This window comes from Brachyhypopomus gauderio, chromosome 14, assembly GCF_052324685.1.
Source record: "Brachyhypopomus gauderio isolate BG-103 chromosome 14, BGAUD_0.2, whole genome shotgun sequence".
Lineage (NCBI taxonomy): Eukaryota > Metazoa > Chordata > Actinopteri > Gymnotiformes > Hypopomidae > Brachyhypopomus > Brachyhypopomus gauderio.
In genome coordinates this window covers 22,351,989-22,375,225 of record NC_135224.1, presented here as the reverse complement: position 1 = coordinate 22,375,225, position 23,237 = coordinate 22,351,989, and the positions used below count along the sequence as shown (strand labels likewise).

Here is a 23,237-nt window from a genome sequence, read left to right as displayed (position 1 = left end):
CAAGGGCCTCTTTGTTTGCATCTATTGTGATCACTGCTGCTCACCACTACAAGGATTAAACATTACATTATTATTTAGCATTAAATATTAAAGCAGTTTAATGTAAATTAGATTTAGATAAAATTAATATTAAATGTTTGAGGATACCCATCTCATGGTAGCAATCTGCAGGCTAGGACACAACCAACCTAGCAACCTTCAAATACCCACAAACTGGCTCTGACTGCATTAAACAGGAACCCGTTCAGTCTTATAAACATGTTCTCCTGCAGTTAACACACTCAGCATCAGGTTTCTGTGTGTAAGGGACGAGGTCTGAAATTGCAACGCAACTACTCACGCCCAGTTCCCAGTTCATCCAGAGATCCCCACTGCGCCTGCTAAAATATCACCTGCACTGTCCAGCACGAATGATTCAAACCAAATTGCCCTGCAAGTAAAACACCATGAAGTAATGAAACAAACAATTTGGAGGTGAACCAATCACATGGCTCGACATAACATGGGAACATGAGGACATGGCACTTTGAGCTCTTCAGACGTTATGGTTATGTTTATAGTAGACACAGGGTTCAGACTGTGTCGAAACACTCAAAACTATCTACTGACTGATGTTTTGAGGTAGTATTCTTTGAATGACAGTTATTCAGACACCATAGAGCCAAATGAGTTTTGATAAGCTTACAGGGCCTAAAATAACCGGAGTAAATAGATGATTTTAAACTGATTTAGATCAGCATTTATACCTCCAAAACATTTTGGCATTCAGAGCAACTTTGTGCTTGGTGTTACAGGCCATTAACATTATGGCCTTGTGTAAGTCTATGGGAAATATTTTTTTGTCTTTGTACCTCAAAAACCAAGCAACTTTGAACTACTCTAAATGATTAATTAATAAATACATTGGGGTTTACATTGGAGTGTTCTTTTAAGATTTAACACACCCAATATCACATATTCTATCATACTCCAACAAGCAGTCAAACAACAAATAAACAAAAAAAAAATAACAAATAAATAAAAATATGACCAAACATATTTATGGTGAGTGTGCTACCTGTCCTTTGTCTGGTCTGGATGTCTTTAAAGGGTCTGGTGATGAGTCCACAGGTCAAGTGTCTGTCCACATGACCAGCAAAACAGTCCTACCCAACATAAATAAGCATCAGCCCAGAACCGTGGTCCCCCAGACGCGTTTTCTGTCCCCAGGGCAAATTAGGCATCTTCAGCCCCCCCTTTCAGCCACAACAGGGCCGCACAAATCCACTTACCCTCGAATTATTGCTGAACGAATTGCTTGGGTGCGTGCTCAGTGTTTCGTACCACTGTGAGACAACACAGCTGGCTTAAGCTGCCAGATAAGTGTTTTCCTTTTGTCCTTTGTGTCTGGCGTTACTGGAACAGTAGAAATACTTATTACAGAAAGCCTTATTGCACTGCCAGGAAATAGAGGATATGAAGCCACTGTGTTTTTTAATATTAAACAATTTAAGCACCTCATTAATTTTGGAAGAAGACCCGTATAAGGAGAAAAGTGCACCTCAGAGGAACAGGGGTTTACAGCACTTCAGTTCCACACAGTAAAACAGGATATTTCAGGAGTCGTGAGCATCTGATTCAAATGCCACTAATTGCGTTGTCAAAAATGATAAAATGCCACGATGGCGGGTTTTCAGCATCAAGCGTTCACAGAATTGTTCTGGCATTGTTGTTGCTTTGTTGTTTGTTTGGTTGTTTTTATCCGAGTTGACGCAGTGAATTATGTCAAGGTGTTGATTAAACCCAAGAAGGAGAGAAATGTCTCTGCCAAAGTTTTGCATCGTCATGCGCTTAAGCTGTCTTGGTCACAGAATAATTTGCTTGTTATTGTTCGTCAGACTACCTCATGTAGACGTAGACTTGACGTCTTCAGCTGATCTGTTGTGTCAGATGTAACGTGTTCTTATTTAACATCTTATTTACACAGTGGCTGTGATTAATATAGATTGCTATTATTACACATTATTCAGTGTGCTTGTTTCTGTGAAAATGTCACAATGAAATGTAAGATCTTCTTCGGTAGGCAATGACGAACAAGTAATATCTTATGAATAATTTCCATTTTTCCCATCTTACAAACACATATATTGAAGGTTTTTTTATAATGAATCTGAAATATACCATTATATTTTTAATGAAAAAAATCAAATCAATAGATGGAATTTGAAACCTAGCTGAGTAATCAAATGTGTCTTACACCTTTAGTGAAGAGCAATGTATGTTCTGTTTCTATGAAAAACATTATGGGACATGCTGCAAAGTAGTTCATTTAAATTCCACCTCATTTGTTGCCAGAAACATAATTTTATGTTGATGCTGAAACTAGATATTTATAGATATTTCTAGCTCATGCAAACTTAAAAAATTAGGTATTTTTTCATTTTTACAGCATTTTTGCTTGGGGTTACTCAGCATTTTCCAATGACTAATAGATTTAGTAATGTTTCTTAATTACATTTGCTTTGGAGGAGGTTTGGAGTGAGATTGGTGAGAAATTAATGGGGGAAGGTTTCAGATCTATGTATACCCCCAGCGAGTTAAAATGAAAGCAGCCTCTTACCAAATCATGTGGAAATGGGAAAGAAAGCAGTTTGAGCTGCAATCTGGAGTCATCAATGCATATTTTAGGAACTAACGAAGTGATAATTGCACCTCGTGTTGATAGCAGCCAAACGCCTCTAAGCACAGAGTCTCAAGGGATGTTTCACTTCCATTAGTCTCCAGCCAGAGTCCCACTTTAGCGTCTTCAAAGGGAAAGTGTAGAAGCTTCAGAGTTGGTGCTGATAACAGGATCCACCTCTTCTAAAGATGAGACATCATCTAAAGGAGGTTGGCCGTATTGCCTTTTGTAGCAGTGCTTTTAGCATTTTGGGGTTAACATCGAAGTGGAGCATTGTAGACTGTAAGAGCAACGTTCTGGTGCCAAAGTAGTGATATTGATCTTTAAGAAGGGCTGGTGCATGTTTTGACCACAAGCTCCTTCTGACTTAGCCTGAAGCAGATGTCTTAGTCTTAAAGTACCACTGGATCTCTGTCTACAAGCACCGCAGGCTTGCTCAATATTGTGTACCGACTCAATATTGCTCTACTAAAAATGTTGAAAATCAAAGCAGGAGACCTCTTCGTAATTCCTTTACGAAGTCTTTAGTGTGTTTCGTCAGCTTTTTTCATACTGTCCCCCACCCCTCCCCATCCCAAACTACTTTGTTCTTGCCTTGTTGCATGAATAGCAAAGAAGTGAATGTCACACGACTGGGAGTGTCAGTCTCGCCGGGTCACGTGACTGGGATTGTCAGTCCAGCTGGGTCACGTGACTGGGATTGTCAGTCCAGCTGGGTCACGTGACTGGGTGTGGCAGTCTCGTTGGGTCACGTGACCGGGATTTTCTTTTTCCTTGGGTCACGTGACTGAGAGCGTCAGTCTTGCTGGTCACGTGACCGGGAGTTTCAGTCTAGCTGATCACCTCGTTTTCAGAACCTCCCACCAGCAAAAAAAAAAGCCCTTGCAGACTCCAGCCGTGTGAGAGAAGGAGGTGGCTGGTCCAGAATGTTCCATGGGGAGTTCGGCTTAATTCGGTTCTTAATTAGGAGCTTCAAAAGAGTCCCAGTAAACGACCAGAGCTCCTGATCCACGGGGAGTCCAGCTCCCTCTGATCTCCTGCTCTGGGTAACCCCTGTGTAGAGAAGAAGAAGAAGGAGACAGGTGTTATCAGTGAGGGAAGGTACAGCAGGAACCGTGGCTTTGGGAGTTATTTATGTAGTGAATGGTTTTCTTTGATCTGTTTTCCACTTTGTGTTGCCATGGTGATGCAGTAACCATGATTACTTGAAAAAAGCTGTAATAGTGAAGACATACATTTTAAATGTCAATAACTAGCCTATTACTCAACTGCCATGCTGCAAGTCATACTCAAATTGATCAAGTGATCAACTTTAAAAACATTACAGTTTAAATCAGCTGGAATTGATTGGTTTTAATTTGAAAATGGGTTAGTAGTTAGTAGTTAAGTAATTATTAATCATACATTTGCATGCCTCTTAATAGCAACAGGCATGTTATTACTCAAACATCATCATGTGTTGTAATAACTATGTACAGGAAACAAAATCAGTAGTAACATTAAACGCTTCGAAGTATTCCTGCTGGTCAACCTCCGTAGATCTTAGGTGAAGGCAGTTCTGAGTTTACCACCAAATCCTCTTGATCAAGCCCACTCTAAACCTTTAAACCTTTTACCATCACAGGAGATTGCTCTACACACATCGCCCACACACACACACACACTCACTCACAAACATGTTTGCATTGCTCTGATTTACGTTAGCCGTCCATCCCGAGACAGCTGATCGATTTAATGGACACCCGGTGTGCTTGGCGAAGTGCGTGGATCCATCGTCACCAGGGGACAGTGACGTCAGGCCCTGGCGCAGAACCGGCGACATCTGCACACTGACCCCTCCATGGAAACGCCGGCCAGCTGCACTGCACACGGGTGTCCCGCCCCCCATTACCAGCGCACGCCGGTTCCACACCTCCCCCACCTCTCTTCAGGGTACTGCGGATTAACGAGCTAGCTGTTCCCATACCGACGGGTTGGCCACCGTCCCCCCCTTTACGCGTCAGGAACACCGATAAATCCATCGCTCGGATACGTCAGATTAGTCCGGCCTTACTGGTTTTGCTTAACGTAGTGACGAGCGTTGGCGAGTGGAGTTTGATTGAGTTCTGTGAATGTGGAGGAACGGGAACGGCAGAACGTAGACGGAGACACGTGTCACGCTAGGATGTACGTTGTTCGGCTCTTTATCGGGTTTGAGCGTGAGCTGGTCTTCGAGGAGACGGGCCGTTAGGGACAAGTCGGGATTGGGTAGCGTCGGGGCTGAGGCTGACACATGCATCATCTCCAAAAGTTCATCTCTTGCTCCCTGGAGCCCCAGGAGACGTATACCATAATAGTTCGTAGGAGCGGCGCAGTCGTCCCCACGAGGATCGGAGGATTCTCCCACGCATCTCTATGCTGTGCCTGCTTATAGTCTGTCGTCATGGAAACAGCCCGAGGTTGGGGCGGGGGCTGTTTATGTACCGCCTCCTGTCTTGAGATTTCCATTTTCTTCTTTTTTTTTGGTCCCCTCCAACAGTTTCTCTGTGTTCAAGCAACAACCTTGAAGTGCTTTTTAAAGGCTCTCCATGCCGATCTTAAGTGCTGCCAATTATCAACAGGCCTCAGCAATCCAGTGTCTTTTTTAAAATGGTGAATGAGCAGAAATGAATGAAATGACCTCACCAATGGAAGACATTTCATTCATAAATATTTGCATTCTTTTTTCATGATGTCTCATTTTGCTGTAGTCTACCTACATTTCATCTGCCACAATCACATTTCAATTGGTCTCTGTGGGAGCATCAAAAGGAAATATGGGGTAAGAGTGTGGTTATGAAAAAACAGACTGTAAAACGTGCACAGGCTAGCCACAGGCTGGGCTTTGACCACACGTAGACCACACTTAGACCACGTATTGACCACACTTAGACCACACTTTGACCATGCTTTGAACACGTATTGACCACGCTTTGACCACACTTAAGACCACACTTTGACCACGTATTGACCACGCTTTGACCACGTATTGACCACGCTTTGATCACATATTGACCACACTTTGATCACGTATTGACCACACTTTGATCATGCTTTGAACACACTTTACATCTCATTTCTCCACAGCTGGATGCAGACCGAGATGAGGAAGAAGTCTTCTCTGACATCAGCATGACGGTTGACAACAGGTTGTTCCCAACCAAAGAGCCCGTTGCAGGTAAAACCATCAGGACTGTCATATCTGATCAAATTTTTGTTCTTAAATGTTGCACTGATAGTGGTTTTTCATCACGTGCCTTCAGTGCTATATAAAGGCAGAGAAGGCTGTTGAGACTGGAGTGATCCAAGCTGTTTTATTTTGCATTATTGGTACCTAGAAGGAATATTTTCCATCAACCTAAAATAGTCCTGTGTATTTTTCATCTCCCACTTTTAATAGTGCTTAATATAGTAAACATTCAGTTGGGACAAGCTGAATGTTTCTGAAGTTGTTGGCGTGGAAAAAGCTTTCATCAAATATAATGTATAAAAGAAGAAAAAAACCTCTCAGTCTGTTCCATGAATCCATTTTTGGCTTAGTTAGTAATTAGATGGGAGGTGTTTTGGTCCAAGCACCATTTTAGTCAGACCAGGAAAATCCCCAAATATCTGTGCAATGCGGTTTGATCTTTCAAGGACAACCAGCGGATGGCTAGTTCGACTTGACCCAGCAGACCGCTGCTTCAGGGTGGATGTTTATTTCCACGAATTTCTGTATTGAAAACTGTAGATCGAGATGGGAAACCATGACCAGACACTGTCTGGCAGCTACACTTGAAAGGTGCAGGACAACAGAGCGTAGGACGGTTTATGGGAACAGAGAGGACACTGACCAGGACAGTTTTAATAAAGCGTCCATGTTAGTCAATACAGAGACGTGGGACAGAATTCTATGGCTTTCAGATAAATGCTTGTCTTTGTTGGATATATGCCAACAGATGTCCTCGGACTGCAAGCTTACAGTTATAAATATACTGTGTGCACTATATGATGAAAATCATAGAAAGCATAAAGCTGATTGAAGTAATTCATATGTAAATATAATGCTGTGTACATTTATGAATGGTGTCAAATGGTATGAATGGTGATTCCTGTACATCCAGAAAAGGCACAAAGGTGTAAACAATTGACTAAGCTCTTCAAATCTGAGCAGAAATACTGTAACAGCAACTCAAAGCAAAACCATCTGAACCGATTTGGGCTAGAGGGTTTTAGAAAGGTATCAGTGTAAGCGTGGAACACCCATGAATCTTTTCTTCACGCAGCCGTGCCGTCTCTAATTTACATCATTTTAGTCAATGAATCAGCTATTGCATGTGTGTGTGTGAGAGATGTTTTATATGTGTGTTTTATAAGAGAGAAAATGTTTTATTTGTGTATCTATGCTTATATGAAGATATGTTATGTGTGTGTGTAATTATATGTGCATATGAACGTGTATATGCCTTTGGAGGCGATGCAGTATTTGTGTGAGACTGTGTGGGCATGTGCGTGTTTTGTGTGGGAGGGGTGCGGTATGTGTGCGTTTGACGGGGTGCAGAATCACTAATCAAAACTGTTCTGAAGGCAGTTCTTCCTCGATGGCAGAACAAACCTAATTAGTTCAGACCAAAACCAGTGTCATCCATAAACAATCGGAATGTTTTTTTTGTTTTTTTGTTTTTTTTTTAGAAAAGTCCAATTTATGTGCACACATAAAATGTGTGTTCATCTAATTGTGGTTTGGATTGTGATTCTATTCTATTCTTTTCTAGCAAGGCATTGTAGGCAAATAAGCATTAGCTACTAAGGATGATAGCTAAACATCGACAACTTTATACCTTATCTGGGTCTTAATATTGTGTCTGAGAGGGGTCTTGAATTTGTTTAACGAATCTATGATCTTTTTTTACATTATTTTATAGTAAAAGTGTTTCTACAAATAGCAATGTTTGTAATAGTGTGTTGGAATAATTTGTAAAAGTGGTTTTGGTATACATGAACAGTACACTTACACTTCAACTATGAGCGTGAATCTCCGCCAACGAATGAGGTCTGTTTTGCCTTCAGAACAGTTTTGATTAGTGATTTTTCACACGTGTGTGGGACTGGGATGTGGCATGTATGTGTCTTTGTGTTGAAGTGTGTGTTGAAGTGTGTGTTGAAGTTATGTGTATGTGTTCACGTGTGACGGGGGTAGAAGTGTCGTGTGTGCGCGTGTGAGTTCGGACGGGTGCGCGGCTCCGTTTCAGATAAACATGCGGTAGCTTGAACAGAGCATGCTGGGAAGTTGAGGGTGACGGTGAGAATCTTTAGACAGGGCAGACACATGCTGGGCTGCCGGTCAGTCAGTCAGTCAGACTACTGACCTGATATCTGCAATATGGAGAAATGATACCCTGAAATACCTATGGCATCTTTCACAAAAAAAACTGCCTAGCAATGTTACCAGGTACAGGCACAATAATTATATAATACTTCCACATTATTTGTCCAGAAGTAAAATACAGGCGGAAACTGTTCACCGCTAGCACGTACAACATACAAGTGGAAAAAACACAAGTTGGGATCTGAGACAACACGACAACATTGTCACTTTGTTTTAACAGCGCATATTTATCCAGCACTGATTCCACTGGTGCGATGTGTTCACCAGTGTGGCTGCGGAGGTCGAAATCTGGAGCACCTTCTCATCAATATTTCAAGACACAAGGAATAGATACGAGGCCGTCCAGCAGCAGGCTTGAGCTTTATGGAGTGAGAGCCGCGGTGTCAGTCAAGGAGGGTGTAAGTTAATTAAACACCCTCTTCTCTTGCCATCAATTAATGCTCCATAATGAGCTCACTCTCTCATCTGCTGCACGCCAAGTTATGAGCCCTCTTTTTTTTTATATGAAAATGTTCCGATTCTGATGCATTTTTAAACCGGGCTTGAGGCTTAAAGCCCTGATCGCCATCCGTTGAGGTGCCACTGTCATCCCATTCATCACGGGTGGTTTGCTAGCTGTGGTGCTCAGTTAAATGTCTGAGCTTATTTCTTATTTTTGAAGTGACCGATATTAATATCATCAATTTATTGCTGCACGATAAGCTGATAGATTGATTGTCTGAGGGAATAACAATATTCCTCTCAAGATTCAGTCAAGAAGCTCTCCGAAGTCTCTGCCTGATTGGACCGTTTGTTCAAGCAGGGCTAAATTAGGGCCGGTTTCCGCTCTTCCGCTGTGCCTTGCGGTCGCTAATAAATCCGTTCCATTGTCACCCAGTTGGGTTCTCAGAGGTAGTAACCGTCTCGCATTGTTTCTTGTGTTTGCTCAGCCATTTGCAAGCCATTGGCGACAGAACGCAGAGTGACATTCTTCATTTGAGAGTCGATAAAACTGCTTGGCAGAGACCCGGAAGGAGGAGCAGAACTTCTGGTTGCGCGGGGAGGTCTTGAGAGCCGTCTGATGCTCTGCCAATTTCGATGATTACCTTCTCGCAGATACTGACGCCACAGATTTGATTTTCTTGCAGGACGGCGATCGAATTTTCTCTCAGTTTGGGTCCGGAGCGGACAGAGCCACAGTGTGGCAATCATGTTGAAGGTCATCACAGCAAGTTACTGAAACATTTCTTTGCCGTCATTTCTAACATGTTTCTGACTTTAATGTGCGAATGCAGTAATTCAGATGGTGAAGACCACCTGCTTCTTGCCTCCCCACAGAAAGCACAACTGGGTCATTTTTACGCTACATATCTGGCCTAACCATATTTCTTTAGTGAGCCAGAACTACTTCATCAGTCTTAGACTTATTAAACATTCGAAGTGATTATGTTTACAACATTGCGTGCTGGGTCCTTCAGGAGGGCAATAACAATGATCTGACAGCATTGAAAAATAAAATGAATTAAAAGTACATGATCATGCCAGGTCCGGTAGTAAAAACCAGGGCCGGCAGGAGAGACCGGAGCGCTGGGTCATACGCAGTTGGACGGCACAGTTTGGTATTTTTATTCCACTTTGACTGGAGACAGTTGCTGTGTTGAAGCTTTTCTGTTTACCACTTCAGAAGAATGTAAATTATTCATGAAGGTATTTCTGAAGGATTTGGATGTTACCATGTCTGAAAAGAAAATACAGCTCAGCTCACCTTTTTGGAACTGGTGTTAGTAAACAAAACAAGATCCTGCATAGTACCTTTGCCATCGTAACACCTTATCTAACAGGTTGGTGTTTAGGAAAGGCTGGTTGGCAAGGATCATACAAGGTCCGGTTTGTATTCAGGTTTGCATGCTGATGATCACCTAACCGTATCAGTCATAATTAACCCAACCATGTCAGGATTTTCTTCAAAATACACGAGTGAATCAGTGACATACAGGAAACTCTCTTTTCTCTGGATTTCCTCTTGCAATTCACTGGCACAATCAAACCCAATTATTTCCCAGTGTACTGTGAATGTGAATGAATGACCTGGATGTAATTCTGGAACATTCCACTTGGACAAGAATCTCCACAGCAAAGACGGACTGTTCTCTCCACCTGTCCGTATGTAGGCTAGAATTGTGGGTCACGTTGTATGATTGAGCGTGGCCTTAAATTCCAAGTGAAACCATCATTTGGAATCATGCCATTTTTCCCCCTAGAGCTCAGCTACGTATGACACGATGGGTCTTGTCGGCTTGTGAGTGCCCTTTAAAACAGCCATTTTGGATATCCTTACATATGACAGGGGCTATTTTAAGGTCACATTTTTATTATTTCCGGTCCCTTGTGAATTCTCCTGAATGCCCCTAGCAGACGAAGTTCTGGCCTTCTGTAAATAGAACCACAGGTCTCAGATGGCCCTTCGCCCCGCATCTTGCTCCTGGTTTTGCCCTCGGCCTTGACCCCTCCACAATGGACCGAGAAGTACTGAGAAGTCCTAGCTTCTGGTGTATTGTCCCTGGTGGTTGGACTTCAGTGTCATTGTACTGCAGGCCCTCACAGTCATTCGCTTCGCTCCTTTCTCTGCAGGCCCCAGCGAGCTGGATCTGAGTCTGCTAGCGGACAGCACCAGCCTCGCCGACACCCCTTCCAGATTCGACGAACAGGTACGCAAACCCCCCCCCCCCCCCCCCCGCCTGCATGGTTACACTGTTACATTAGCAATCAGAATGTCCTTAGCGCATAGCAGTTTGCTTATGGCTGTGTCTTCTCCTTAATTTACCGTAAATATATTAAAATGTAGCTTTGCATTAGTGGCTAAACGAGGCAGAGGGAGGTGTCGTTCAGAGAGCGGAATGAGTCAGCGTTTGGTGGCAGTATGTCTCTTTAATAAGCCCATAGGCGATGGGCTCGAATTAACAGATGCGCTTTCCTCCTAAGTGCCGCTTTGAATACCGTCAGCCGTAATCTTCGATTTGTTCACCACCAGCCTTGCGCTGCCACAGTCAAGTTCATCTTCATCACAAACTGCGTGACGACTGCTCGGTGTCCCTTGGCCTCCGTTAGCGGTGATGTAACGTAACGGATCGCTTAAAAGCGAGAGACGTTGTATAACTTTGGCGTTTGTGTGCCGTGTGCAGTGAAGGCCAAACTTCGTCCTCAGTCCATCTCATCTTCAGATAAGTCCCTGCATTGTGCGCATATGTTGACGATAAAGTCGTAGTAGCCGGGGTCTGTGAACTGCGCTTCGAACTCAACTTCTGAACTGGTCGGCGTATATGTTGTTCTGACCTGTTCTTAAGTTCAGGCTAAAATGGATATTGGCAGTTGAATCATATATGTCATAGATCAATGATCTGTGCTTCACAGATCTAGATATAACCGATTATATTCAGTGGTACACAGGATTGGGTGCAATCATGGTTATGTAAGCTCACACGCAGTCGGAAAAAAACGGCCTTTTTATTTGCACCTCCTGTTCTCCGTCTGACTGTGTTTGCAGGACTGTCTGTGTGTTTGTGCCCCCCCCTCTTCTTTCTCTTTCTCTAATATTTTTCTCATGTATTCTGAGAGCTCCTTGTTTCCTGTCTTAGGATTACATAAGGCCCATCAGGCACGTTATCTCAGTGCCTCTCTCAATCCCACAGCACACTTGGCTCCTCCCACTGCCCACTTGCCCCGCCCTTTGCTCTCCCAAACCACCCATTGTTATGTCACGCTGCTGAGGGAAACAGACCGCCGCCCCCTCGCAGAGGGCCGGCCACCGCTGATGGTCTGGCCCCGCCCCCTCCTCTGGCACCCACGCGGATCATCGGCGGGCGTCGGCAGGGCATGCTGGGACATTGATGTATACTGTGCAGCGCCGATCTCGTTGCTCGGGGCAACTGTATTGTTTGTCCGCTGCGGGGGACACAAAGGCTCCCTTGTCCCTAAATAATCACCAACAATTTATAGTGCTACAGTGCTTTATTTACACATTTACACACTGTTTTTTTAGCTTCTTCGTCCATATCACAAAGCGGAGGGAGCTCTGGTGATCACGTGGCGTGACATGCTAAAGTAAGAGCGTGGTTGTTGTTGGCAGTGTGGGCTATTAGACACGGCTGACGCTCCCTCTCCCGCCTACGGCTCCTCTGTGGGAGGAGTAGCAGGAGGTGCTCCCCTCTGCTTTACTGTTCTCGTGGCTAACGAGCCGTAGGCTGTGGAGCGAGAGCGATGGAGCAGCGCGGGGGGGTGAACATCGCCTGAAGATTATTTCGATATGAGGCTTTCTGTTCTCGTCCTTGCTGTTCAGCTTGGCCAGCCAATCAGCTCACTCGTAAAAAATCTGGCTCTGTTCCAGTGTTTTACATGTTTTAATGTAGTAATGGGGCAAGACAGTTAATACATCCAGGTCTCTTGATGGCTAGTGTATCTGAAGACATGTCTAATACCTTATGAGATGGCAGTGAAGTAGACATCAAAGAACATGGTGGCTCCTACAAACAATTATCAGTTGTAGATTCCAAAATTGCAAAACGCTTTGCAGTTTTTTTGTTTGAGGAACTTAGCTTCCCTTTGTACAAAGTCAGAGGAAGAACCTGAGAAGCAAAGGTTGTAGGTGTGTAAAGGTCATGGGCATGTAAATGTCGTGAGCGTGTAAAGGTTGTGGGCATGTAAAGGTTGTGGGTGTGTAAAGGTCATGAGCATGTAAAGGCCGTGGTCATGTAAAGGTTGTGAGCGTGTAAAGGTCGTGGGTGTGTAAAGGTCGTGGGTGTGTAAAGGTCATGAGCGTGTAAAGGTCGTGAGCGTGTAAAGGTCGTGACTGTGTAAAGGTTGTGGGTGTGTAAAGGTCGAGAGTGTGTAAAGGTCGTGGGTGTGTAAAGGTCGAGGGAGTGTAAAGGTCCTGGGAGTGTAAAGGTTGTGAGCGTGTAAAGGTTGTGAGGGTGTAAAGGTCGTGGGCGTGTAAAGGTTGTGGGCTTGGCGGACTAACTCTTTATCTCCCCTTCAACTCTTCAAGATTCCTCACAACCCTGATTTGAATGATTTTGTTCAGGTTTCAAACATTTTATTTTAGTATTTTGGGACTTTTGATTGAGGCCTTAGGCTTACAAACATTTAGTTTACCCTTTTCATTTGTGTGTGTGTGTGTTGGCTGTATTGTCTGTGTAGTCAATACAATTAGTAAATGTTCCAATGTGAAATATTCACCTCATTCACAGAGCACATTAGGCTGGGTGGGACGTTGGTGTGATTAATGAAATTAAACCCCTGCCATATTTTCTATGCATTCAAACAGGTCATCTGAGACTTCATTTACAATTTGCATCTTGAATTTTATATGAAGGGGCCAAAAATGTCTCCCTGCCTGTTTTAGCAGCATAAATATCCAGTTCATATTAGGGCCTGGACCTGGAAGTGTGTGTGTGTGTTTGTATTCCTCTTCTTCTTCTCTCTGGTGGAGATTCATCTGACCATCACACCAGCCCACATCTTAAGTGGACTTGTAAACTAAACATCCCACCCCCAACAAACAAACACACTGGCCCCACACAGACACAGAGAAGCCATGTTTCTTTTTTCGATGACCACCACTGCTCCATCCCCTGTGGTCTGGGCCCCGCCCCCAGTCACACCCACTTCATTACCTGCATCTTAACCACCCCCCCCCCCCATTCCCTCAGCCACCCATACAGCAAGATACTACTTGTGCCTTCTTTAATATACAGTATATTGTGTATTCAGCAAACACGTCTGTAGGGAACAGTACAATCACTAATTTCATTCTTACAAACTTAGCATCTCCAGCAGAATGCAAGTGAGTCTAATTAAGTAGGAGTCGAATCACCAAAGCAGACATGACTGGGTAATCCATATCTCCAACTGGGGTTAATCATGACGTTCATCAGAGCTTACTCTGGTAGATTGGAATATACAGGGGTTGGACAATGAAACTGAAACACCTGTCAGTTTAGTGTGGGAGGTTTCATGGCTAAATTGGACCAGCCTGGTGGCCAAGCTTCATTAATTGCACATTGCACCAGTAAGAACAGAGTGTGAAGGTCCAATTAGCAGGGTAGGAGCACAGTTCTGCTCAAAATAGTGCAACGCACACAACATTATGGGTGACATACCAGAGAACAATCAGAGTGTGTGTCACCTTTACTGTTTTCCCCACATCTGGGAGAGTTACGGTGTGGAGAATCCCCAAAGAAGCGTACGACCCAGACTGTTGCCCATAGTGAAACATGGGGGTGGATCAGTGATGGTTTGGGCTGCCATATCATGACATTCCATTGGCCCAATACTTGTGCTAGATGGGCGCGTCACTGCCAAGGACTACTGAACCATTCTGGAGGACCATGTGCATCCAATGGTTCAAACATTGTATCCTGAAGGCAGTGCCGTGTATCAGGATGACAGTGCAACAATGCTTGCAGCAAGACTGGTGAAAGATTGGTTTGATGAACATGAAAGTGAAGTTGAACATCTCCCATGGCCTGCACAGTAACCAGATCTAAATATTATGGGGCCACTTTGGGGTGTTTTGGAGGAGTGAGTCAGGAAACGTTTTCCTCCACCAGCATCACGTAGTGACCTGACCACTATCCTGTAAAGAAGAATGGCTTAAAGTCCCTCTGACCACTGTACAGGACTTGTATATGTCATTACCAAGACGAATTGACGCTGTATTGGCCGCAAAAGGAGACCGTACACCATACTAATAAATTATTGTGGTCTAAAACCAGGTGTTTCAGTTTCGTTGTCCAACCCCTGTAACTGTTTAGTGTCCCTGGATTGTCGCCGGGGTGGTGTTATGGTTGTCATCGCACGTACGGTGTCTCGTCTCTTGACTACCTCAGCTTCAGCTGTGATCGTGTGGATATCCCGGTGAGCCGGAGCTCTGTTTAAAATGTCTTCTCTCCGCCACCTGTCACACCTACAGGCTGTTGAAGAGGAGTCATGCACACAGCAGACTGCGGAAAGTGAGTACAGAGAGTGTGTGTGTGTGTGTGTGTGTGTGTGTGTGTGTGTGTGTGTGTGTGTGTGTGTGTGTGTGTGTGTGTGTGTGTTTTATAACCCTGTAGAACTCGGGTCAGTGAAACTCAGTGAGCAGGCCACACTCCTTTAGCATTTTGTGTCAAATATCTGGATCACCATAGACGGGAATCCAAAATTCTTCCTCTGTTAGACACAGCTCTCTAGCTGACCCCAGCTGACCCCCAGCTGACCCAACAGTGCTGCGCAGTCATGTAACTATGCTATACTGGAGGGTTTGAAAATAGAATTAGGAACTTGAAAGACTTTTCAACTTTGAAAACCAGCTTCAGTTGACAGTCTTGTTTTGCGCAGTCTTGTTTTGATATGCTGTCTCTCTCTCTCTCTCTCCCTCCCTCTCTCCCTCTCTGCCAGGTTTTCCTGTGGAGAAGAAGAAACCAAAGGTCATCTTTGTGATTGGTATGTTCATCAATGAAGAAGTTACTGTCTTCTTCCCTTCCCACACCTCTCTCTTCCCTTTCATCCCCAGTCATTTATTTTTACCACCATCTTTCTCCATTGCAGTGTACGTTGCCAGAATGCATGAGAAGGATATTTCTTTCTTTCTGTTTTTCTACACACGTACACATATTGAAGGTTATCAAAAATGTATTTTATGGCACATATAAAAGAAAACTGTTTTGGTTCTGTTAGGTTAACTGGCCTGTATGTTTTCAGAGTGGTTTGGGCAGCTGTCCTCCATTAGGGGAGTTTTTCTCACTGGTCTAAAGCAGTCTGGAAAATTCCTTCTCAGAGCAGGACAATCGTCAGGTTTCAGCCCTTCAGGACAGGAGTTGGGCACTATGACACCCAAACGACACACAAAACTACAGACCACAGCAAGAAATCTAACAACTAAAGCTATAACAAATAACTTTATTGGCCACCTAATTTGATTTGAGATGGTTTTGTGTTTCTTTTGTCTTTCTCACTCACGCTTGCCAATACTATGAGGTAATATGATTCAAACATTTAAAGAATCAAACAAATAAAAAGATAAAATAAACACCCCCCCCCCCCCCCCCCCCCCCCCCCCCAATTCTAGAAAGTAGAAAGAGGAGTTGAAGACACATTAGCCTCCCTTTGAGCCTTTGTCAGCGTCTCCGACTGATGGCCAGGTCTCTGCGGTAAAGGTTAATCAGGGAGGGTGTGCAGACGCTACCAAGCACGAGCCTCATGACTGGCTAAATAGGAGCTGAATGGGCGTGTGGTCCTGGAAGATGGGTTGTGTTATTTAGGCCAGAGCCTGTCAGAGGACATTTATCATTCCTGGCTGCACCATGGTACCTGTCAGAGCTGGAATGGTACACAGTGATTTAGCCCTTAGTACTACCCACAGAGCTCCTGTGGGAATAAGACAATGGTCAAATTTATTGGAAGGAGCCTCATCTGTACAGAATTGGCTAAAAATAAGGCTTTTATTATGAGAAAAATAGGGCTTTTATTATGAGGTTCAGACTGCAAAGCGAAAGGTTAAACACCCCCCTACCCTCGAAGAACAGTTAAAATGCAATTAACAGCAGTAGATGTTCAATTATACTGGCAGGGTGACTGACAATGAAATATGTTTCAATAAAATTTCAAGCATGTGTTTTTTTCTCAGTTACAAAGAGAAAATCATGGTGGCATCAGTTATCACACAGCAAAACATTTAATGCAAGGAATATATCTAACATTTCTCATTGTAAGATTATCATAAAATTATTATTTATATCAGATGAAAATATACTGCTTTGGCAGATTGGTGAGAATAAGATAATTTTAAAAAATTGTCAGAAAAGGGTAGAATTTTCTTCTTCTAACAATTATCATTGCTATTAGATATATTGGAGACATTGACACAATGTTTTTCTGGAGCACATCATTAAGATATTTTTCAAATACTTGATCCCAATTAAGGATCGTGCATGTGAAACGCACACGCACGCATGCACACACACACACACACACACACACACACACACACATACACACACACACACACACACACAGCTTGATGCTTTCCACCCTGTGATCATCCAGACCCGTCTCTCAGTACCCGTCTCTCAGTACCCGTCTCTCAGTACCCGTCTCTCAGTACCCGTCTCTCAGTACTCGTCTCTCAGTACCCGTCTCTCAGTACCCGTCTCTCAGTACTCGTCTCTCAGTACCTGTCTCTCAGTACTCGTCTCTCAGTACCAGTCTCTCAGTACCCGTCTCTCAGTACCCGTCTCTCAGTACCCGTCTCACAGTACCCGTCTCACAGTACTCGTCTCTCAGTGCTGCCCCCTGGTGCACTGAACTGACACACACACAACTGCAACAAACAGCACGTATTCTCTCTTCAGGACTCCGCTACTGAAAGGTGCCTCCACCACGGTGTGACCTTTACCCTCTGCACTGAAAGGTGTCTCCACCACGGTGTGACCTTTACCCTCTGCTGCACTGCAATGTCTGTCATGGCAAACTTTGCTGAAGTGTTTTAATACTACGCTCTTCGGTTCATTCTTTTCAAACAGTGTTATTCGGACTCAAGGCAAACGCTGTTAACTGAAAGAGGAAGCCGGTGTCGTACCGAGGGAGAACATTGTGTGAACGTTACTAGTCCATTGGGGAATGCAGAAACCCGTTTGGTAACCTCAGTCCAATATTATGTAGGATTCCATTTAGCAGAAATACTTACATTGTGTACATCAGGCGTACTCAACTAAATTTGTCCGCGGTCCAATTTTGGCAGATACCTGTGACCTGAGGTCCGGTGCGGCGGGGGTGGCGAACGTAAGTTGTTGAGCGGTGGGGGGCGAACGTAAGTTGTTGAGCGGGGGTGGCGTTTTTTCAATAGCCCTGAAATAAATGCTACGGTTTTGTTTTGGTCCGTATCCAGTTAATCAGGAATGAGATTGGGTCCGGACAGGACTGCGTTCGGGTCCGGATCCGGACCGTGGTCCGCCAGTTGAGTACCCCTGGTGTACATGGTCAAAATCTTTGGAACGTTTGATTTCTATGTGCAACCTATCCTCCAACCGCCTGCTCTCAGATTTAAAGGCACTTAAAAGACATCTTTCTTTGATCTACACCAGTGATTATGTAAATAGACTATAACCAGTCTGCAGAGGCTCTTTGACTGTACAGATGTCTGTACAAGTTGGAAAGGCCTGAACTTGACTGTGCAGAGAATGATGGCATCTGAAGAGCTCATAAGCTAACATAGCCGTCTGGGTAATGGATCAGAGCCAACGAGGCACCCCGGCACCGCTCGCAAACAAACTCTGCACCTTAGCATCCACTAGTGTCCAATGCAATCTCCACCTCCTCCACCCACCTGCCCTTTTCCTTCTCCGGATGGAGGATATCTCTTTCCTCCCAGCATCCCCGATGGAATCAGCTCCTTTGATGGTGACAGAGGTGTGTGTGTGTGTGTGTGTGTGTGTGTGTGTGTGTGTGTGTGTGTGTGTGTGTGTGTGTTTCAGGTGGTCCAGGCTCAGGGAAGGCTCTGCAGTGTGAGAGGATCGAGGAGCAGTATGGCTTGAGGCGCCTGTGCCCCGGGGACATTATGTGTAGCGAGCTGCAGTCTCACAGTGAGAGGGGACGCTTCCTACGAGACCTTCTGGAGAGAGGACAACATCTTCCAGAGGTCAGCACAGCAATTAAGCACCTCCACCGAAGACAAACCAATTATCCGGCAGCTTTCCTCACTGGAATTAGTGGAACGCCCTAACAACTGTGTATTCCAGAACTCACTATTCGTTTTAATGTAGTTTTAAAGTCTGTGGTTGTGTGCATTTGAAGCCCTTCACCAGCTTTAAGTAGGGCAGTATTTATTTTAAAAGCCCAAGACAGACTTCACTAGCCTATGACAGAGCAACAGACTCTGAGAATGAACCCAGTCAGCTGCTTTCGAAACCTCTTTGTTTATATCTGGAAATGGCTGGTGCGTGATCACACGTGACCTTTCTTACCTTGTCATATCAGCTACCATCAAAATAAAAGCTGTGGTCTTGCCGTATCCTTTAATGCACTACATTTCATCTTCTACATATGAACCTTGACTCCTGCATCTAGAAGTATTTTAGATCAATGTCTTTTTTTTATATCTGTACCGTCTAGCCCGTTTTCCGGATAGATGGCAAAGCGCTTTCGTAAGTTGTTTAGAATAACAGCAACCGAATGTAACGTAGACGTTATAGACGAATGTAACGTGACGGTGGCTTCTTGACTCGCGTGCTTTCCCGACCTGTGATGCCACGGTGGCGTTGGGCAGCGGCCGGCTCACCTTGACTCCCTTAATGAAGCAGCTTCACTCGTGCCTGTAGAAGGAACCCTTGTTTCCTCTGAACAGCACACAGTAGGCTGGAGCACGGGACGTTAAAACAGCCCTCCAGACCATTTTAAAAGCTAATTCTGTTATCGGCGGGGACAGATTTTCATTTTTCACTTATATGAAAACTCACAGATTTATATGAAAACTCTCAGCACTCGGCTGAGCGTTTATAATTCTTGTGTGATTCTTGCAGCCTGATGCATATGAACTGTACAGGAACAGCCATGTGAAAGCGGGTGAGGTTGGGTGCCAGGATCTTCCATAACGTGCCCATTTCTGGATGTCCGGTTTCCCGTGTTGTCTCTCAGATTAAAGGGCAGGAGGCTCTGATTGGACGTTTCATTCGCTCGGTGTGCTGGGGGCTTGGCATGTGACTCGGGGAGCTAATCAAATGACTTGTGTTAAGGTGGAGTTGCCTAGCAACGCGGGCATCATTAACACTTGCCGTGAACTACTTTCCAGCATGCCAGGCATCTGACTTTGCTGTGTGTGTGTGTGTGTGTGTGGTGTGTGTGTGGTGTGTGTGTGTGTAGGACACACTGCTGGATCTCCTATGTGAGTGTATGGAGTCCACTGTGCGACAGGGGAAAGGCTTCCTGGTCAGCGGGTTCCCGCGGGATCTAAGGCAGGCAGAGGAGTATGAGGCCAAGGTGTGTGTGTGTGTGTGTGTGTGTGTTTGTGTGTGTGTGTTTGTGTGTGTGTGTTTGTGTGTGTGTGTGTGTGTGTGTGTGTGTGTGTGTGTGTGTGTGTGTGTGTGTGTTTGTGTGTGTGTGTCAGACAGAAAGTAAGAAACAGAAGTGTTACATGCCCAACCTTGTCACTCCTTGTAGCACACTTCTTATCACACTGACAGAAAGTATAGCAACAACTGCCCCCCCCCACACACACACAGTTAACATAGAATTACACCCCCACCTAAGATGATCTGAGCAGAAAATACCACAGAAGTGTGTGTGTGTGTGTGTGTGTGTGTGTGTGTGTGTGTGTGTGTGTGTGTGTGTGTGTGTGTATGGGGTAGGGGGGTAATTACCCTGCCAACAACTTCTCCAATATTGCCTTTTACACTTCATAGCTTAAAATAAAATAATAAATCACAGGAAGTACAAATATCTTTCATGTAAGCGATATGTCTAATATTTTTTTCCAAGAATATTCAGCTTATTTTTAAATATTTTGTACACATTTCTTTTATAATTTGAAGTAAATGTATTGTTGTGTGTGTGTGTGTGTGTGTGTGTGTGTGTGTGTGTGTGTGTGTGTGTGTGTGTGGTAGATGGGGCAGCCCTGTGTTGTGCTCCTGCTGGACTGCTCGGTGGACACCATGAACAGCCGTCTGCAGCAGAGGACAGGCTCCAGTCTCCGCTCGGGAGAGTCCAGGGGTCGGGACACCCGCTGCAGGGTGGAGGGCTTCTGTGACACCATCACGCCCATCGCCCACCACTACGAGCACCGGGCACTCCTACACAGGGTGGGTGCCCCTCCAGGAGCTCTGATCTGTTCAACTTCCTGTGACCTCATATAATGCATCTACCCATTTATCTTCGACACGTCCGTCAGACGTGATCCACAGCGCGAAAACGGACTCCTTTAGGGTGGACAGGTTTTCTCCAGACTAAGATGTTTCTGCTAGAAGCTGCACTTCAAGACAGTAGTGTTGTGGTTGTCAAAGGATGAAGTGTCTTCTAACTACACTATTCATCCAAGCGTTAGTGAAATCCTGGTGAGGCCTGTATCATTGCTGGTCTGTACTGATTCAGGTCATTACAGGGAACTTACAGGGAGCTCACAATAGTGAACATGTTCTTAACTATGCGTGTCACCTGTTTGGTGACTAGCGTGGACACCATCGTCATGACAGCATTGGTCTCTTCTTCCTGGACATAAAAATTCACTTATATCTCAAAAAATAAAGTTGACCATATCCTGTCAAAATAATAACACAATGTGTTTTCTTCATATTCACATTTAGTGTATTGTATGCACTGACTGCCACATATACCATATTGTGGCCTGTAGACATCACATAAGACTTTAGTTTTAACCCATATAGCAAATGAGAGTGAGATGGCTGTAATATGCCTGTATGAATGTTACAGTTCAGTTTATGCACACATATACGATATGAACCGTGCTCCGAGTAGACAGACTTGTGGAAAAGGAAAATAAGTCCAAGGGAGGTTTATTTGGTTTCATTTCCTGTCTTTGTGGATGCTTTATTTAATCATGCACTACACAGCCTGTATTCAGAAACCTTGCATGGCGTACGGTTCTATGCTGTATTTGTAAATGTGTGTGTGCATTTATATAAACCTACACAACACATCCAGTCAGCACATGCACAAGATCATGTTAAAATAGTGTAGCAAGTATTACACTGAACACTTGTTTAAGAATAGCTTAACACTGGCTCTAGATCACTGTAAGAACTGCCTGGGAATTGTGCTACTAATACCACGTGTTGAATGTTGACGGTATGGTAGCCTGTTGGGGACATTTGTGGAGTAGGTGCATCTAACGAGGTAGCCACTGCGAGTTTGCACTAACGAGTTTGTTGTTGGATGACCACAATATGAACAATATTTTTATTGGTACATATTTTGCCTATGATGCAATGCCTTACAACACTCCAATAACATACAAATAAGTTTATTTAAAACAATTACGCAAATCGTCTCTATACCCAGATGTGTAGGAAACGACGTTTCGGCACAAGTCTCTCCCCGTACCTGATAATCTACTTTCGCCAGAACAACTGAAAATACTTCCTGATACTCTCAGAAAGATTCCGTGGTGTTCATATTGAGGATTCATTAGAGTTGTGGAATGAGTCTCTCCTGGGACTCGGCGGCCTACTTTCAGTAAAAGAATGTATGTGTGTGTGTGTGTTTGTAGATTGATGCAGAACAACCTCCCGACGAGGTCTTTGAGCAGATATGCCTGGTCCTCGACTCTTGTTAAAGACCCAGGAACGTTACACCTGCCTCCTGCTGGACGGAACCGTCACCTGCAGCGCCACAGCACAGAACCCCGCATCACCCGAACCGCACCTGCTCATCACGCACGAGTGGAGCCTCCCGGTCCCTCTGCTGTACATAGCAGCCCAACACAAGCGCGCACCCCCCGCTGACCCGAGCTTGTCATGTTCGTGCACTCCCCGCTAACTAATACGAAGCGCTTCAGTGTCACCCAGCACGGACGGAGGGGCTCGTCGCTACTGGTCCAGGAGCGCCTTCTCCGCGCGCCTGGGGCCACGCCCCCTCAGCCAGGTCGAGCCGAGGGCGGGAGCGGCGGAGAAGGGGCGTGTCCTCTCGTGCGTAGCCACGCCTCCTGGTGTTCACAGCATGATAGAATAGCAGCACGATCTGTAAGCCGGTCGCTTTTGTGTATTCGAGTTTTTTAAAAAACGGACAAATATATCGGGCAACGTCTTTACTTTGTATTTACTGGTGTCTGGCTACAGGCTTAAGGAACTGGCGAATTTCACTTTGAAGTCTTGGTTATTGTAACGTTATTCCTTCTGAAACATTTGAATGAAATAAAAGTCATTTCATACGTTAAGAGCGTTTGTTATTCAGCAGTGTGTCATGTCTTCAGATGTGATCACACGTTTGGACTGACGCAAAAGGAGAGGTGGGACGAGAAACGGGCTCCGTAAACAGACCGTATCGTGCTCAATAAATGTGCCCATGGGGTTTTTCTAAAATATTTATTTTTCATACGATATTTACATATTAGCGATTTGAATGTGCAAATTATAATAATTAAATTGTATTCTGAAGAACTTCGTTGCCATCCAATTGGGATAACGTGAAGAGGTGGTAAACCTTTTCGCTAGCGCCCTCTGGTGGTTGCCC

General features: G+C 44.6%; 1 protein-coding gene across 1 annotated transcript in view; it reads left to right on the top strand.

Annotated features, from left to right (window-relative positions):
• ak5 (adenylate kinase 5) overlaps positions 1-22,907 on the top strand; it is a 41,364-nt gene extending 18,457 nt beyond the window's left edge. The window contains exons 7-14 of the mRNA XM_076973073.1: positions 5,765-5,855; positions 10,656-10,732; positions 14,992-15,031; positions 15,459-15,503; positions 18,533-18,696; positions 19,917-20,033; positions 20,657-20,851; positions 22,276-22,907. Of these exons, the coding sequence (XP_076829188.1) occupies positions 5,765-5,855; positions 10,656-10,732; positions 14,992-15,031; positions 15,459-15,503; positions 18,533-18,696; positions 19,917-20,033; positions 20,657-20,851; positions 22,276-22,341 (795 nt within the window). The 3' untranslated portion in view covers positions 22,342-22,907. The remainder of the gene's footprint in view (positions 1-5,764; positions 5,856-10,655; positions 10,733-14,991; positions 15,032-15,458; positions 15,504-18,532; positions 18,697-19,916; positions 20,034-20,656; positions 20,852-22,275) is intronic.
• The last annotated feature ends 330 nt before the right edge of the window (positions 22,908-23,237 follow it).